Source organism: Oncorhynchus mykiss, chromosome 8 (assembly GCF_057628025.1).
Source record: "Oncorhynchus mykiss isolate SJ-2025 chromosome 8, ASM5762802v1, whole genome shotgun sequence".
Lineage (NCBI taxonomy): Eukaryota > Metazoa > Chordata > Actinopteri > Salmoniformes > Salmonidae > Oncorhynchus > Oncorhynchus mykiss.
In genome coordinates, this window is record NC_143029.1 from 25,824,664 (window position 1) to 25,840,769 (window position 16,106).

Genomic DNA, 16,106 nt, shown 5'->3' on the forward strand with positions numbered 1-16,106 from the left:
GCTGATCTGGTATTTCAGTAAAAAATGTTATGTTGAAGCGATGTCAATGTCTTCCAAAGGAATGTCGTTCATCAAGTCACATCACTGTTGTCTCAGCTAATGCCATCACAAACTGTCATGTTCTGATCTTAGTTCCTTTGTTTTGTCGTCGTTTTAGTTGGTCAGGGCGTGAGTTGGGGTGGGCAGTCTATGTTTGTTTTTCTATGTTGGTTTTTGAGTTTGGCCTGGTATGGTTCTCAGAGGCAGGTGTCGTTAGTTGTCTCTGATTGAGAATCATACTTAGGTAGCCTTTTTCCACCTGGGTTTCGTGGGTGTTTATTTTCTGTTCTGTGTTTTGTTGCACCGTTCAGGACTGTTTGTTTGTCGTGTATTGTTTTTGTTTCAGTATTCATTCTTTATTAAACTACAATGAATACTTACCACACTGCACCTTGGTCCTCTCTTCCTCCCGACGACAACCGTTACAAACACCCACCACCAAAGGACCAAGCAGCGTGGTGACGAGAGGCAGCGATACTTGGAGAATTGGACTTGGGAGGAGATTCTGGACGGCAAGGGACCCTGTGGCCAGGCTGGAGAATATCGCCGCCCCAAGGCTGAGCTGGAGGCAGCGAAAGCTGAGAGGCAGTGGTATGAGGAGGTAGCACAGCAGCGCAGCTGGAAGCCCGAGAGGCAGACCCAAACATTTCTTGGGGGGTGCACACGGGGAGTGTGGCTAAATCAGTTAGGAGACCTGAGCCAACTCCCCGTGCTTACCGTGGCGGGCGTCGTACTGGTCAGGCACCGTATTATGCCGTGGAGCGCATGGTGTCCCCAGTACGCATGCTTAGCCCGGTGCGCTACATCCCAGCTCCCCGTATCGGCCGGGCTAGAGTGGGCATTGAGCCAGGTGTCATGAAGCTGGCCCTGCGCATCTGGTCTCCAGTGCGTCTCCTCGGGCCGGGGTACATGGCACCAGCCTTACGCATGGTGTCCCCGGTTCGCCAGCACAGCCCAGGCCAGTGCGAGCTCCCGCCTGTCCACCTCGCCGCACTGGCCTGGCTACGGGGAGCATTTAACCAGGTAAGGTTGGGCAGGCTCGGTGCTCGAGAGCTCCAGTGCGCCTTCATGGTCCGGTCTATCCGGTGCCACCTCCACACACCAGCCCTCCGGTGGCAGCCCCCTCACCAGGCTGTCTCTCCGTCTCCTCCCTACAGGTGCTCCCGCCTGTCCAGCGCTGCCAGAGCCCTCCTCCTGCCCAGCGCTGCCAGAGTCTCCCATCTGTCCTGATCTGCCAGAGTCTCCCGTCTGTCCTGAGCTGCCAGAGTCTCCCGTCTGTCCTGAGCTGCCAGAGTCTCCCGTCTGTCCTGAGCTGCCAGAGTCTCCCGTCTGTCCTGAGCTGCCAGAGTCTCCCGTCTGTCCTGAGCTGCCAGAGTCTCCCGTCTGTCCTGAGCTGCCAGAGTCTCCCGCCTGTCCTGAGCTGCCAGAGCCGCCCGCCAGTCCTGAGCTGCCAGAGCCGCCCGCCAGTCCTGAGCTGCCAGAGCCGCCCGCCAGTCCTGAGCTGCCAGAGCCGCCCTCCAGTCCTGAGCTGCCAGAGCCACCCTCCAGTCCTGAGCTGCCTTTATTTTGTTGTTGTTTTAGTTGGTCAGGGCGTGAGTTGGGGTGGGCAGTCTATGTTTGTTTTTCTATGTTGGTTTTTGAGTTTGGCCTGGTATGGTTCTCAATCAGAGGCAGGTGTCGTTAGTTGTCTCTGATTGAGAATCATACTTAGGTAGCCTTTTTCCACCTGGGTTTCGTGGGTGTTTATTTTCTGTTCTGTGTTTTGTTGCACCGTTCAGGACTGTTTGTTTGTCGTGTATTGTTTTTGTTTCAGTATTCATTCTTTATTAAATTACAATGAATACTTACGACAACCATTTATACGACAACCATTTATACCATTTATACGTATACTTACGACAACCATTACACAAACAATTGGGCACAATTAACTTGTACACTTTAACTCAATACTCAAATTCTCCTACTTATTCAGCAGTTGGCTTATCCAACAATTGGCCTAGCGTCGCCCGGGTTAGGGAGGGCTTGGTCGGTAGGGGTGTCCTTGTCTCATCGCGCACCAGCGACTCCTGTGGCGGGCTGGGCGCAGTGTGCGCTAACCAAGGTGGCCAGGTGCACGGTGTTTCCTCCGGCGCATTGGTGCAGCTGGCTTCCGGGTTGGATGCGTGCTGTGTTAAGAAGCAGTGCGGCTTGGTTGGGTTGTGTATCGGAGGACGCATGACTTTCAACCTTCGTCTCTCCCGAGCCCGTACGGGAGTTGTAGCGATGAGACAAGATAGTAGCTACTACAACAATTGGATACCACGAAATTGGGGAGAAAAAGGGGTAAAATTCAAAAAATATATATAAATAAATAAAAATGTGGTCATAAAGTGAGCAAAACTAGTACTTACTAATAATGACCAATGTTGGTTACAGGGTGACAGTTTCCTGATGTCAGGGATAAACATAAAATACTCTGTAGCTGCGAGACCTTCCCTCCTACATCGATAGCTGCTATCTGACATTTGACACGGTGCAGGAAACAAATCAAATCAAATGTATTTATATAGCCCTTCGTACATCAGCTGATATCTCAAAGTGCTGTACAGAAACCCAGCCTAAAACCCCAAACAGCAGGCAATGCAGGTGTTGAAGCACGTTGGCTAGGAAAAACTCCCTAGAAAGGCCAAAACCTAGGAAGAAACCTAGAGAGGAACCAGTCTATGAGGGGTGGCCAGTCCTCTTCTAGCTATGCCGGGTGGAGATTATAACAGAACATGGCCAAGATGTTCAAATGTTCATAAATGACCAGCATGGTCAAATAATAGGTCTGGGACAGGTAGCACGTCCGGTGAACAGCTCAGGATTCCATAGCCGCAGGCAGAACAGTTGAAACTGGAGCAGCAGAACGGCCAGGTGGACTGGGGACAGCGAGGAGTCATCATGTCAGGTAGTCCTGAGGCATGGTCCTAGGGCTCAGGTCCTCCGAGAGAGAGAAAGAAAGAGAAAATTAGAGAGAGCATACTTACAGGAGAAGTACTCCAGATATAACAAACTGACACTAGCCCCCCGACACATAAACTACTGCAGCATAAATACTGGAGGCTGAGACAGGAGGGGTCAGGAGACACTGTGGCCCCATCCGATGATACCCCCAGACAGGGACAAACAGGAAGGAGATAACCCCACCCACTTTTCCAAAGCACAGCCCCCACACCACTAGAGGGATATCTTCAACCACCAACCAGACAAGGCCGAGTATAGCACACAAAGATCTCCGCCACGGCACAACCCAAGGGGGGGGCGCCAACCCAGACAGGAAGATCACATCAGTGACTCAACCCACTCGAGTGACGCACCCCTCCTAGGGACGGCATGAAAGAGCACCAGTAAGCTAGTGACTCAGCCCCTGTAATAGGGTTAGAGGCAGAGAATCCCAGTGGAAAGAGGGGAACCGGCCAGGCAGAGACAGCAAGAGCGGTTCGTTGCTCCAGAGACTTTCCGTTCACCTTCACACTCCTGGGCCAGACTACACTCAATCATATGACCCACTGAAGAGATGAGTCTTCAGTAAAGCCTTAAAGGTTGAGACCGAGTTTGCGTCTCTCACATGGGTAGGCAGACCATTCCATAAAAATGGAGCTCTATAGGAGAAAGACCTGCCTCCAGCTGTTTGCTTAGAAATTCTGGGTACAATTAGGAGGCCTGCATCTTGTGAGCGTACGTGTAGGTATGTAGCGTACGTGTAGGTATGTACGGCAGGACCAAATCAGAGAGATAGGTAGGAGCAAGCCCATGTTATGCTTTGTAGGTTAGCAGTAAAACCTTGAAATCAGCCCTTGCCTTGATAGGAAGCCAGTGTAGGGAGGCTAGCACTGGAGAAATATGATCAAATTTTTGGGTTCTAGTCAGGATTCTAGCAGCCGTATTTAGCACTAACTGAAGTTTATTTAGTGCTTTATCCAGGTAGCCGGAAAGTAGAGCATTGCAGTAGTCTAACCTAGAAGTAACAAAAGCATGGATACATTTTTCTGCATCATTTTTGGACAGAAAGTTTCCCCAATGAACCAGCTTTACCAGTAAGTCAAAATTGAACTATGTTCAACATTGCGTTGCTGGGAGAGCCACTGTAAAAAGTCCTGACTCAGATACTGTAGAAGCTAGGCTACGGATCTTGAGAGGGTCTCCTGGCTGCTCTTCCACTGTAAATGATTGAACAGCCTGGGGACTGTATGTGCAGAGGTGTGAAGTGTCATGCACTCAGGGCACTGTGTGTGAAGAAAGGCTCTCATAGGGGGAAAGGGTTCTCCCATATTAAACCTGAGCCTCTGACACAAAATACCAATTTAATCAATTTTAAGTTCAAGTTGTTATCAGGGTTTAATCCTAGACACATGAAAAGAGATGGGGAAAGGGTCGATTGAAACGGGCATATTCCACCCACACGAGTTGCTGACTCCTGGTGGTGGGGTTGGCAGTCCTGATTGGCTCGCTCCAACTGGCCATTAGATTGGGGGTGAAAACCAGAGGACAGGCTGGCCGACGATCAAATGAGAGTGGAGAACGCCTTCCAGAACCGGGACGAGAACCCCAATCAGAGACAATGTCGACCGGAAGTCCATGGAGCCGGAAGACGTGTTTCACCATGAGCTGAGCCGTCTCCTTGGCTGAGGGTAACTTGGGAAGGGGAATAAAATGGGCAGCTTTATAAAACCTATCCACCACCGTCAGGATCATGGTGTTGCCATCTGACGGAGGAAGACCAGTAACAAAGTCCAGGGATATATGGGAACAGGGGCAGTGAGGAACAGGGAGTGGTTGAAGAAGGCCAGCCGGAGCTTCTTATTTTGTGCACACACAATGCAGGCGGCGATGAATGTGGAGACATCAGGAACCATGGAAGGCCACAAAAAGCATTAACAGAGGAAAGCCAGTGTCCGACGGGAGCCTGGTTGGCAGGTCAATCTTGAGAAATGTGCCCATTCCAGGACCGGGGAACGGGCCGAGTCCGGGACAAACCACTGGTTAGCCGGACCCCCCCACGGGTGGTGCGGAGATATTCCAGGTTCTTATGGTCAGTCCACAGTAAGAATAGGTGTTCCGCCCCATCTTGACGGTGAGGAGTTCTTGATGGGACGGGTCCGGATGGATTAAGATGAATCGATGTTTGATGTATGAGAACGCCCGGTCAGCTGCTGGAGACCACGTGAATGGAACCTTAGGAGAGGTGAGCTGAGAGGGGGGAAGCCAGGTAGAAGTTAACAAATCCCAGGAAATGTTGCAGCTATACTCTGGATGGGTTGAGGCCAATCCACAATCCTCCACAAAGAAGAACCCTGCGCCATCGGGAGAGGCAGATCGACGAATACTCCCTGCAGCAAGAGAGTCCTCAATGTACTCCTCCATAGCCTTGGTCTCCGGACCCGAAAGGAAGTAAAGCCGCCCCTGAGGTGGTGTTGTGCCCGGGAGAAGTTCAATGGCGCAGTCGTAGGGTCGATGAGGAGGGAGAGACATAGCGCGGGCCTTGTTGAAGATCTCCCGGTAGTCTAGGTACTCCGCGGGAATGGCGGAGAGATCCGAGACTTCTCCTCCGATAATCAGTGAAGGAACGTGTCGAAAAGAGATTCCGGGTTCCAGGCACGATCAGCAAACGTGTGAAAATCTACAGCATAGTCTGCCATACTACGGGAGTTTTTAAAACTTTTATCCCTTTTTCTCCCCAATTTTGTGATATCCAATTGGTAATTACAGTCTTGTCTCATCGCTGCAACTCTCGTACGGACTCGGGAGAGGCAAATGTCGAGAGCCGTGTGCCCCCGAAACACAATGCCCACTTAACCTGGAAGCCAGCCGCACCAATGTGTCGGAGGAAACACCATACACCTGGTGACCACGTCAGTGCGCATTGCGCCCGGCCCGCCACAGAAGTCGCTAGAGCACGATGGGACAAGAACATCCCTGCTGGCCAAACCCTCCCCTAACCCGAACAACGCTGAGCCAATTGTGAGCCGCCCCATGGGTCTCCAAGTCATGGCCGACGTCGACAGAACCTGGACTCAAACCATGATCTCTAGTGGCTCAGCTAGCACTGTGATGCAGTACCTTAGACCCCTTCGGGAGGCCTCTCACTACAGGAGTTTTGACGCAGAGTAGCTTCCGAGCAGCCTCTCTCCTGGACAACAGAGAATCTAACACCTTCCTAACCTCCTCGATGAACTCCTCCAGACTGAGGAAAACGGTGGATTGTTGCTTCCTCACCACTGTCACCCAGGCGAGAGCCCTTCGAGCGATCAGAGGGAAACGAAGAGGGCTGCAGCTTGAAGATGAGGGAGCACTGGGAGAGAAACACTTGGAAGGTTCTTGGATCTCTGGCGTAGCGGTGTTCTCAGGAAGCCAGGATAGGCTGGGGAGAAGCGCCACTGGTAGCTGTGTTACTGAGAGTCTGGGGGGTTACCGTAGAGGCTTGCTGCCTAGTAGAATATCCATTGAATTGCTCCAGCAATACATTGAAAGCACAGTTATGGCACATTCTGCCAAGTTCTGGAGTCCTTCCATAAGGTTATGAAGTGATTCCTCATGTCTTCCAATAGTGGCTCCTTGGGAGGAGACAGCGTTGCAGAGCTGGTCCGAGTCTGCTGGGTCAGTCATGGCCAGTTCGTACTATCAAGGCTCAGGCTAAGCCCCAGATGCAGACACAGGAGCCGGATAGGGAAGCACAGCCGAGAGCTGCCCAGTGACACGAGCCTACCAGACAAGCTAAACTACTTCTATGCTTGCTTCGAGGCAAATAACACTGAAACATGCATGAGAGCACCAGCTGTTCCGGAAGACTGTGTGACCACGCTCTCCGCAGCCGATGTGAGTAAGACCTTTAAACAGGTCAGCATTCACAAGACCGCAGGTAATCAGACGGATTACCATGACGTGTAATGCGAGCATGCGCTGACCAACTGGCAAGTGTCTTCACTGACATTTTCAACCTTTCCCTGTCCAAATGCGTAATACAAACATGTTTTAAGCAAACCACCACAGTCCCTGTGCCCAAGAACACTAAGGTAACATGCCTAAATGACTACCGACCCATAGAACTCAAGTCTGTAGCCATGAAGTGCTTTGAAAGGCTGGTCATGGCTCACATGAACATCCCAGAAACCCCAGACCCACTCCAATTTGAGTACCGCCCAAACAGATCCACAGATGATGCAATCTCTATTGCACTCCACACTGCCTTTTCCCACCTGGACAAAAGGAACACCTATGTGAGAATGCTACTCATTGACTACAGCTCAGCGTTTAACACCATAGTGCCCTCAAAGCTCATCAAACTCACCAATAAGCTAAGGACCGTGGGACTAAACACCTCCCTCTGCAACTGGATCCTGGACTTCCTGACGGGCCACCCCCAGGTGGTAAGGGTAGGTAATAACACATCCGCCACACTGATCCTCAACACAGGGGCCCCTCAGGGGTGCATTTTCAGTCCCCTCCTGTACTCCCTGTTCACTCATGACTGCACGGCCAGGCATGACTCCAACACTATCATTAACTTTGCTGATAACACAACAGTGGTCACCGACAACGACGAGACAGCCTATAGGGAGGAGGTCAGAGATGGCCATGTGATGCCAGGACAACAACCTCTCCCTCAATGTGATCAAGACAAAGGAGATGATTGTGGACTACAAGAAAAAGAGGACCGAGCATGCCCCCATTCACATCAACGGGGCTGTAGTGGAGCAGGATGAGAGCTTCAAGTTCCTTGGTGTCCACATCACCAACAAACTAACATGGTCCAAACACACCAAGACAGTTGTGAAGAGGGCACGACAAAACCTATTCCCCCTCAGGAGACTGAAAAGATTTGGCATGGGTCCTCAGATCCTCAAAAGGTTCTACAGCTGCACCACCGAAAGCATCCTGATTGGTTGCATCGCTTGGTGTGGTAACTGCTCGGCCTCCGACCGCAAGGCATTTACAGAGGGTAGTGCGTACAGCCCAGTGCATCAATGGGGCAAAGCTTCCTGCCATCCATGATCTCTATACCAGGCGGTATCAGAGGAAGGCACTAAAAATTGTCAAAGACTCCAGGCACCCAAGTCATAGACTGTTCTCCCTGCTACCGAACGGCATGCGGGACCGGAGCGCCAAGTCCAAGAGTCTTCTAAACAGCTTCTACCCCCAAGCCATAAGACTCCTGAACATCTAATCAAATGGCTACCCAGACTATTTGCATTGCCCCCCTCCTTTTACACCACTTCTACTCTCTGTTGTTATCATCTATGCATAGTCACTTTAATAACTCTACCTACATGTACATATTACCTCAATTACCTCGACTAACCGGTGCCCCCGCACATTGACTCTCCGCACATTGACTCTTTACCTGTACAGAAAATGCAGGTATAAATACATAGGTGATAATGATGGGAGATGGGAGACACCTGGTTGGGGGTGGAGACAAGCACAAAGACAGGTGAAAAAGATCAGGGTGTGACAGTTGTTACAAAACAAAATGGGTGAAAAGTCAAGGGGTGTGAATACTTCCTGAAGGAACTGTATATGTACATAGCTACCTCAATTACCTTGCACCCCTGCACATTGACTCGGTACTGGTACTCCCAGTATCTAGCCATGTTATTTTTACATGTTGTTGCTATTCGTTATTCACTGTGTATTTATTCCATTTGTCACTATTTCTATATGTATTTTATCTTTATCTTTAACTCTGTATTGCTGGAAAATGACTCACAAGTAAGTAAGCATTCAGTGTTAATCTACACCAAAGCACATGACAAAAAAAACGTGATTTGATTGTATGCAACATTTAACTTTTTTCACAACTGCCATGGGCTTGGTGCCAAATCATTTACAAAAAATACATACTGACATAGTAAAATAAATAAAAGTGTGTAAAAAAGAATTATCATGGATCCCATGCTGAACTTCAATGGCATTAAATTAAACTAAATGTATGGTTTTATTTAGGATAATGTTTTACAGCTTTGTTGGTCCATTTCTTTTTATTTTAAAATCTTCTTACTTGATGATTGTATATATTTTACATGTGATAATGCCACACTGAGGGCCAGAGATAATTACAGACACCTGTGATTATCTGAAGTACTGTACCCACATTTATTTTTAAACCAACATTCCAGTAATATACACTCCCCTTGCAACCGTAGGTAAAAGACAACTAAAACATATAAAATGTTCAGTTTCAATAACAATACCAATGTTAGCAGAGCACAGCACAGCAATTGCTATACCTCTAAGAGAAACCTACTGCATTCTTTAGATTCTTATTGAAATACCATGTGACTTCTCTACCCATCCTGATGATTGGGTTTCATGAAAAGCAGTCTGCCCTGGTTGTGATGTCACAAGTAGCCTACTTAACCCATTTGTTCCCAATTGTTTTCCGACATACCACTATGAAAGTCTTATACCATTAGTAACCCTTACATGTAATCCATATTGCTTTTTGAAAAAGTATAGCCCTGTTACCCACTTTGCCAAGGCCTGTGTTCCCCCAGGTCACCAAAAGGTACAGTATACGCAGCTATCCGCTCCACACCCCAACCCTGTTTGCATATCTTAGTATTGTGTCCACTAACCTGTTATACCCTAACCATTTCCTATATAAACTCAAAGTACATTACATTAGCCTCTTTCACTTTTTGTCTAACACAAACGTGTTACCAAAAAGGATGTTAAAGGGCAGTAGACTTAAATTCAGACTCATTACCTGTAGGAGTTACCTGTATATTTTTTATTTATTTTTTATTTCACCTTTATTTAACCAGGTAGGCTAGTTGAGAATAAGTTCTCATTTGCAACTGTGACCTGGCCAAGATAAAGCACAGCAGTTCGACACATACAACAACACAGAGTTACACATGTAATATATATAATTGTAAACCAGGTCAAATCATGGTCATAAAGCTCGATATTCATATAAAACAGGTCTACCCCAGTGCCCAAGCCTCAATATTCATAGAAAAACAGATGTGGTGGGGTGAAAAACCAGACTGGCGCGAGGCAACAAACACAAAACAAAACAATTCCACACAAAGACATGGGTGGGAACAGAGGAATATACATATATATATATATATATATATATATATATATATATATATATATATATATATATATATATATATATATATATATATATATGCAGTGTGATTAGGGAGTGTGATTAGGGAATGTAAACCAGGTGTGCGGGGAACAAGACAAAACAAATGGAACAATGAAAAATGGAGCGGCGATGGCTAGAAGGCCGGTGACGTCGAACGCCGAACGCCACCCGAACAAGGAGGGGAGCCGACTTCGGCGGAAGTCGTTGACAACCCTATTTACCAAAACTCACATAAACCAGGTATACCCGTGTGAGAGACAATGAACAAAACTATTAACATGATATATTTGTAATATTAACACACTAATTGTGCTTAAGGGTCTATTCATCGCCAATCTCCCCTGAAATAACAAAATTATACATTTTACAGTCAGAATCACTAATTTAAGCATATGTAAAGGCTAATGGATACTGGTAAAACCTTTTACCTTTTACTTCTAATTTATAACGATGGCTGTACTGATGGCTCAAGTGTGTCTGTGCTCTGCTCTTCAATTCTAACTCAGTTTCATTTAGTGACACAAGGAAACAGAATAAATAATGAAACCTGTTGAGCAGGTGCTCTGTCACAGTCAGTCAGTCCCTTACCATATTTCAGGAATTGTTCCCGGTAGTTCACGGTATTAAGGGCGTGACAGTCAGTAAACGGTGTTGGATGTGGGTTTTGAGTCTCCCTGCAACGTACAATACTACACTTGTCAACCAGAACAGTAAGGAGAAGCAAGGTAAGGTATTTTTGTTAGTTTGTTTTTCAGTGAAATGATAGATGAGGATGATAGTGAAGAACTGAATAATAATTTAGGTCAATGTTAAAAGGAGGGGGGGGAAAGAGACAGAAATTGGCCTACATGGGATCTTCACTTGGATGGTAATGAGACTGACCTCCTTTCTGAGTTGAGGCTTAAATACAAATCTAAATGTTTCTGTTGTGTCTGTAACTCATTATTACTTAGGGTCTGACATGATATAAGCAACATCAAATAACAGTGCATATCAGGAGCACAGATTGAATATCTGAGTTTCCATGTTTTCAACTGGCCCAACAATACGCTATCTGTAGTCACATTGATTTCCTTAGTTGGTTTATTAGTTAAAGATATTTTGTGCTGTCAAGTTTTACACGTACGACTTTCTGGTAGTGGTAGCAGTAGCTCCATTAAGTTTTCTCTGCTACCTATTGGTGTTTATATAAATATTCTGTAGCCTGTTGGTGCCTATATTTTTCTGGTGTCTTTCAATTCCCTCTTCTGTTGCATGCTGGTGCCTATCTTTTTCTGGTGCCTGTTGTTGGTGCCTATTAGATCCTTTCCTGTCTGAAAAGCTTAATAATTAGATTTAAGTTTTTTAAACATCAAGCTTGTTTTTCTTGTGTTCCTTTTGTTATTTGTGTGGTAGACATGACATGATTGATGACTGATGTCAACTGCTTTTGAACAAACTAGCAACAATTTGGACATCAGCACTACAGTGATCAACGTGCTAATGATCATAGGAAGAGCAGTGTGGCCAATAAAGGTAAAGTTAAATATTTATGAAAATCTAATTGTACCTGAACAATAATATGGCACATAAAATACATTTTTCCCACACTGCACTTTCAGAAGTGTGTTTCATTTGCATAGCAACGTGTCCAAGGATGGAGTTGACACTTGATTTAGACAGTTCAGTAGGATCCCCCATTCAGAACTGACAGTGAAGCTGGCTAAGAAGTCATCAGACTGACACAGACAAAGGGACTGGAAATGTCTAAATCAAATGTCAACTACCTTCACGCAGAGAAGGCTACTAATCTAAATCAGAAGAGCAGGCCTACAAAAGGACAACAGAGCCCTAGTCTGTTACACCAGGGCTTGGGGCCCGGCCCACGACGTAGATGTGACCAATATGGCCATACAAGAACTGAGATTATGCCAGTAAAGCATGTTGTCATTACATATAAGATGAATCTGTTTGACATGGTACAGTGGTTGTCAAGTACATTTCTTTGACTATAGACCTACCATGCTATTTGTAACCCATTTCCATGTTTATGATTGTACTTTTGTCATAATATGGGTATCAATAATGTTCGATGAGATATACAGAATCTGTTTTTCATTCAGTGAATGTCGACTTCCATATGCAGCAGAATTGATTTATTTTTTCAGAAATCCAGTAACATTTTCACTTTGAAATAATATTTATGTTATATGAATTTCCTACAGTACGTCCGTCCGCACATCCTTCAGAAATGTATTTTGACACTTTTTTGGAGGAATACTCTGTAGCGGTTAGAGAGTTGGGCCAGTAACCGAAAGGTTGCTGGATCGAATCCCCGAGCTGACAAAAAAAAATCCCTGAGCTGTAAAAATCTGTCGTTCTGCCCCTGAGCAAGGCAGTTAACCCACTGTTCCCCGGGCGCCGAAGACGTGGATGTCGTTTAAGGCAGCCCTCCGCACCTCTCTGATTCAGAGGGGTCGGGTTAAATGCGGGAGACACGTTTCAGTTGAAGGCATTCAGTTGTACAACTGACTAGGTCTCCCCCTTTCCCTTTCCCTTTATTATATGTTGTTTACAATTAATTGTCTTAGATAATGTATTTCAACATGACATTGGAACATGTGGGGAATTGTCCACTCACCAGGGACAGGGACATTCTAGGCAATGGCATTCTAGGAATGAGGAATGAACTTCAGCTATTATACTTAACATAACATAAATGTTTTGTAAAAATAGCAGATCACATTTCAGTGTCTTTCCTACTTACAAATAAATGGCTGCACACTAAGTGTGTTTGTACAATAAGCCCAGATGAGATTCATTATTTCAATTAGCACATTACATAAGGTTATGGTGAAGATATCACAAATCCCTTGATTCAGCTTAATCAGATTTTTTTTTTAATCTCAGAATTACAAATCATGAAATGAAACAATAGATACTTCTATGGACATTTTTTAAATGAAGCGTGCATGATATAAGTGCTTCAGAAAAGTTACCTGTGGGGTTTTATTGTGTACTTTAAACATTATAGTGAATGTAGGTTTTTACAGTTCTTCCTGGTTTTTTTCTCAACTCCTTTGCCTTGTTTCCCCATAACAGGAATGGCAATAACAAAGAATGGGCTGAGTGTCCTTGTTCTCCTGGTGACATGCTCTGTTTTGGAAACACGGGAATTCATTGAGATTTCAAGCCTTTTTTCACAGGTATTATGTTAACAGTACCTCATGCTGTCCAATAGAAACCTTCCGACAATATTTAGGAACAAATGTAACAGAATATGAGAAACTTAGCGTCTTGGTGATCTTAGTAAGAGTCAGGCGGTCTACTGTTAAGTTCTTGCACCATAACTATCATGATTTTTTTGGACATATTAATGGTTGAACTGGTTAGTGTGGAGTCTCGTGATTTGATGATCATACAGTATTGAACCACCCTTGAAACCCCCAAGACCAATCAAACAGGACATTCTAAATGTGGAAAATATTCTAAGATGATATGGACTCTCTGAAGCAAATGTAAATGTGGATACTGACTTTCATTCTCTTGGTAAAGGGATTCAACACAGAGTACAACCCTCATCTGTCACATGTCAGGGAAAAAAGAGCAGGTGAGTTTAGTCAACGGATCACCTTTAAATGATCTTGCAAAGCCAAACATCATCCTCTTGAATGACAATTCAAACCATGTATTTAAAAAGAGCATAGGGACTCTTCTCCTGAACGTCACCCTTCCCTCTGTTTCGATCCTTTACAGTGTTATCCAATCGATGGAACTACATAATTGATGTTGAAGTGAACGTGTCAGACATCAAAACAATAGAGCAAATTAAGTCAGCTGTGAATTCAACAAGTCTTCCCCTCACTATCAACAACTCCACTGAAATCTCTGCTGTAGACATCACTACTGGTAGTTATACTGTTGGGCTTGCTAGTGCTAGGCATTGCTTTTCTAATTATGTAGGAGAAAAATAATTTATTGAATACATTTTTTACATGCACATGTCCTGAAACACATTTCCATTTCAGTGTGCTACCCATATGGTACTGGATTCCAGTGCAGATGTGAGGACCAGTATCGTTGGTCATATAACAACTGTGTCACATATGGATCCTGTGATGACATCACTGGTGACACATGTGGATGTATCAATGCCAATCCAGCAGATGGACAGTACTGCCAGCCATACACAAGTAACTTATTATTTGTTTATAAAATACTTGAATCTGTATTAATGAATAAACTTGATATAAAAACTGAATAAACTTGATATTCTAATTGCAATTTAATAACACAAATAATTGCTCTGGTTTGATATAACAATGCAAATGCATGTTCCATATATTTGATTCAACAGAACCTGTAACTCTTCTGGAGTACTTTGTGGAAGTTGAGGTCAATGTCAATGACTTAAAAGCCATAGACGAACCGAAGAACCTTCTGAAAAACCTCAGTTTACCATTCGCACTTAGTAGCATGATCAACATCACTGATATCAACATTACTACAGGTAAGAAATATTTAAGCTCTTGATGAATTATTTTATTTAAATCGTAGAAAATTATGATTTATACTGATATTTTGTTTTTCAGTGTGCTACCCAAATGGAACTGGATTCCAGTGCAGATGTGAGGACCAGTATCGTTGGTCGTGTAACAATTGCGCCATCTATGGGGCATGTGAAGAAAATACAGATAAACCCTGTAGCTGTATTAATGCAATTCCTTCTGATGGAGAGTACTGCCAGTCGGTTCAAAACCCAAGTAAACGCCAAAGTCCTGTATTTTATAGATTTAATTGTCATGATATTTTTCCTATTTCTGTTGAACCAATGAAGCAATGTTATATTTTCGTCACATTACAGATTTTACAGCATGTCCAACCACAACAGCCTCTCCTTCAACAGGTAAAGTAGGACCAAAATATATCTGATGAATTACCTGAAAAACAAACGCATGACAATTGTTTTGGGATATTGATGGATCTAAATCTATTTAATATTAGCAAGTTAATGAGTGACATTGTTCATTTTCAGTTCCAACAGTACCACCAACTCTCTATGAGTACATGATTGAAATTGAACTGAACACCACAGACGTTACAGTGATAGATCAACTGAGAGCCATTCTGAGAAATGCTATTTACCCTGTCAGAATCAATAATCTGACACAAATCACTGGTGTTAACATGTCTACAGGTAAGACTTCAATGTGCAAGTTATTATTTTTAATTGCTTACACACGGATTAAGTGTCATTTTGATTTCTTAATCTACTCTCATGTCCTCAGTTTGCTTCCCAAATGGTACTGGATTCCAGTGCAGATGTGAGGACCAGTATCGTTGGTCATGTGACCAGTGTGTCTTTTACGGGAAATGTGATGACATCACATCTGACACGTGTGGATGTATCAATGCCATTCCTACAGATGGACAGTACTGCCAGTCTGTTCTCCACCAAAGTAAGAACCAACATCCTCACACATTTGACATTTGTTAACATTTTCTAATATGTGTAACTAAACAATATCCTATTTTCGTAACCTCAAAGACTTTACAGCATGTCCAACAACAACAGCCTCTCCTACAACAGGTAATAATGGAGAAAGATATATCTGATGAATTGTATTAAGAGCCATAGCATTTCTATTGTTATGTCATGTTTTGTCATCTTGATGGATCTAAATCTATTTAATATTAGCAAGTTAATGACTGACATTGTTCATTTTCAGTTCCAACAGTACCACCAACTCTCTATGAGTACATGATTGAAATTGAACTGAACACCACAGACGTCACAGTGATAGATCAACTGAGAGCCATTCTGAGAAATGCTATTTACCCTGTCAGAATCAATAATCTGAATCAAATCACTGGTGTTAACATGTCTACAGGTAAGACTTCAATGTGCAAGTTATTATTTTTAATTGCTTACACACTGATTAAGTGTCATTTTGATTTCTTA

General features: G+C 44.5%; 1 protein-coding gene across 1 annotated transcript in view; it reads left to right on the forward strand.

The window, feature by feature from the left end:
* Window positions 1-10,730: 10,730 nt before the first annotated feature.
* LOC149981470 (uncharacterized) overlaps window positions 10,731-16,106 on the forward strand; it is a 33,772-nt gene continuing 28,396 nt past the window's right edge. Inside the window, exons 1-12 of the mRNA XM_090183042.1 lie at window positions 10,731-10,890; window positions 11,561-11,680; window positions 13,247-13,350; window positions 13,700-13,754; window positions 13,901-14,053; window positions 14,173-14,337; window positions 14,502-14,654; window positions 14,737-14,907; window positions 15,009-15,050; window positions 15,180-15,341; window positions 15,433-15,603; window positions 15,874-15,986. Coding sequence (XP_090039168.1) covers window positions 13,249-13,350; window positions 13,700-13,754; window positions 13,901-14,053; window positions 14,173-14,337; window positions 14,502-14,654; window positions 14,737-14,907; window positions 15,009-15,050; window positions 15,180-15,341; window positions 15,433-15,603; window positions 15,874-15,986 — 1,287 coding nt within the window. The 5' untranslated portion in view covers window positions 10,731-10,890; window positions 11,561-11,680; window positions 13,247-13,248. The remainder of the gene's footprint in view (window positions 10,891-11,560; window positions 11,681-13,246; window positions 13,351-13,699; window positions 13,755-13,900; window positions 14,054-14,172; window positions 14,338-14,501; window positions 14,655-14,736; window positions 14,908-15,008; window positions 15,051-15,179; window positions 15,342-15,432; window positions 15,604-15,873; window positions 15,987-16,106) is intronic.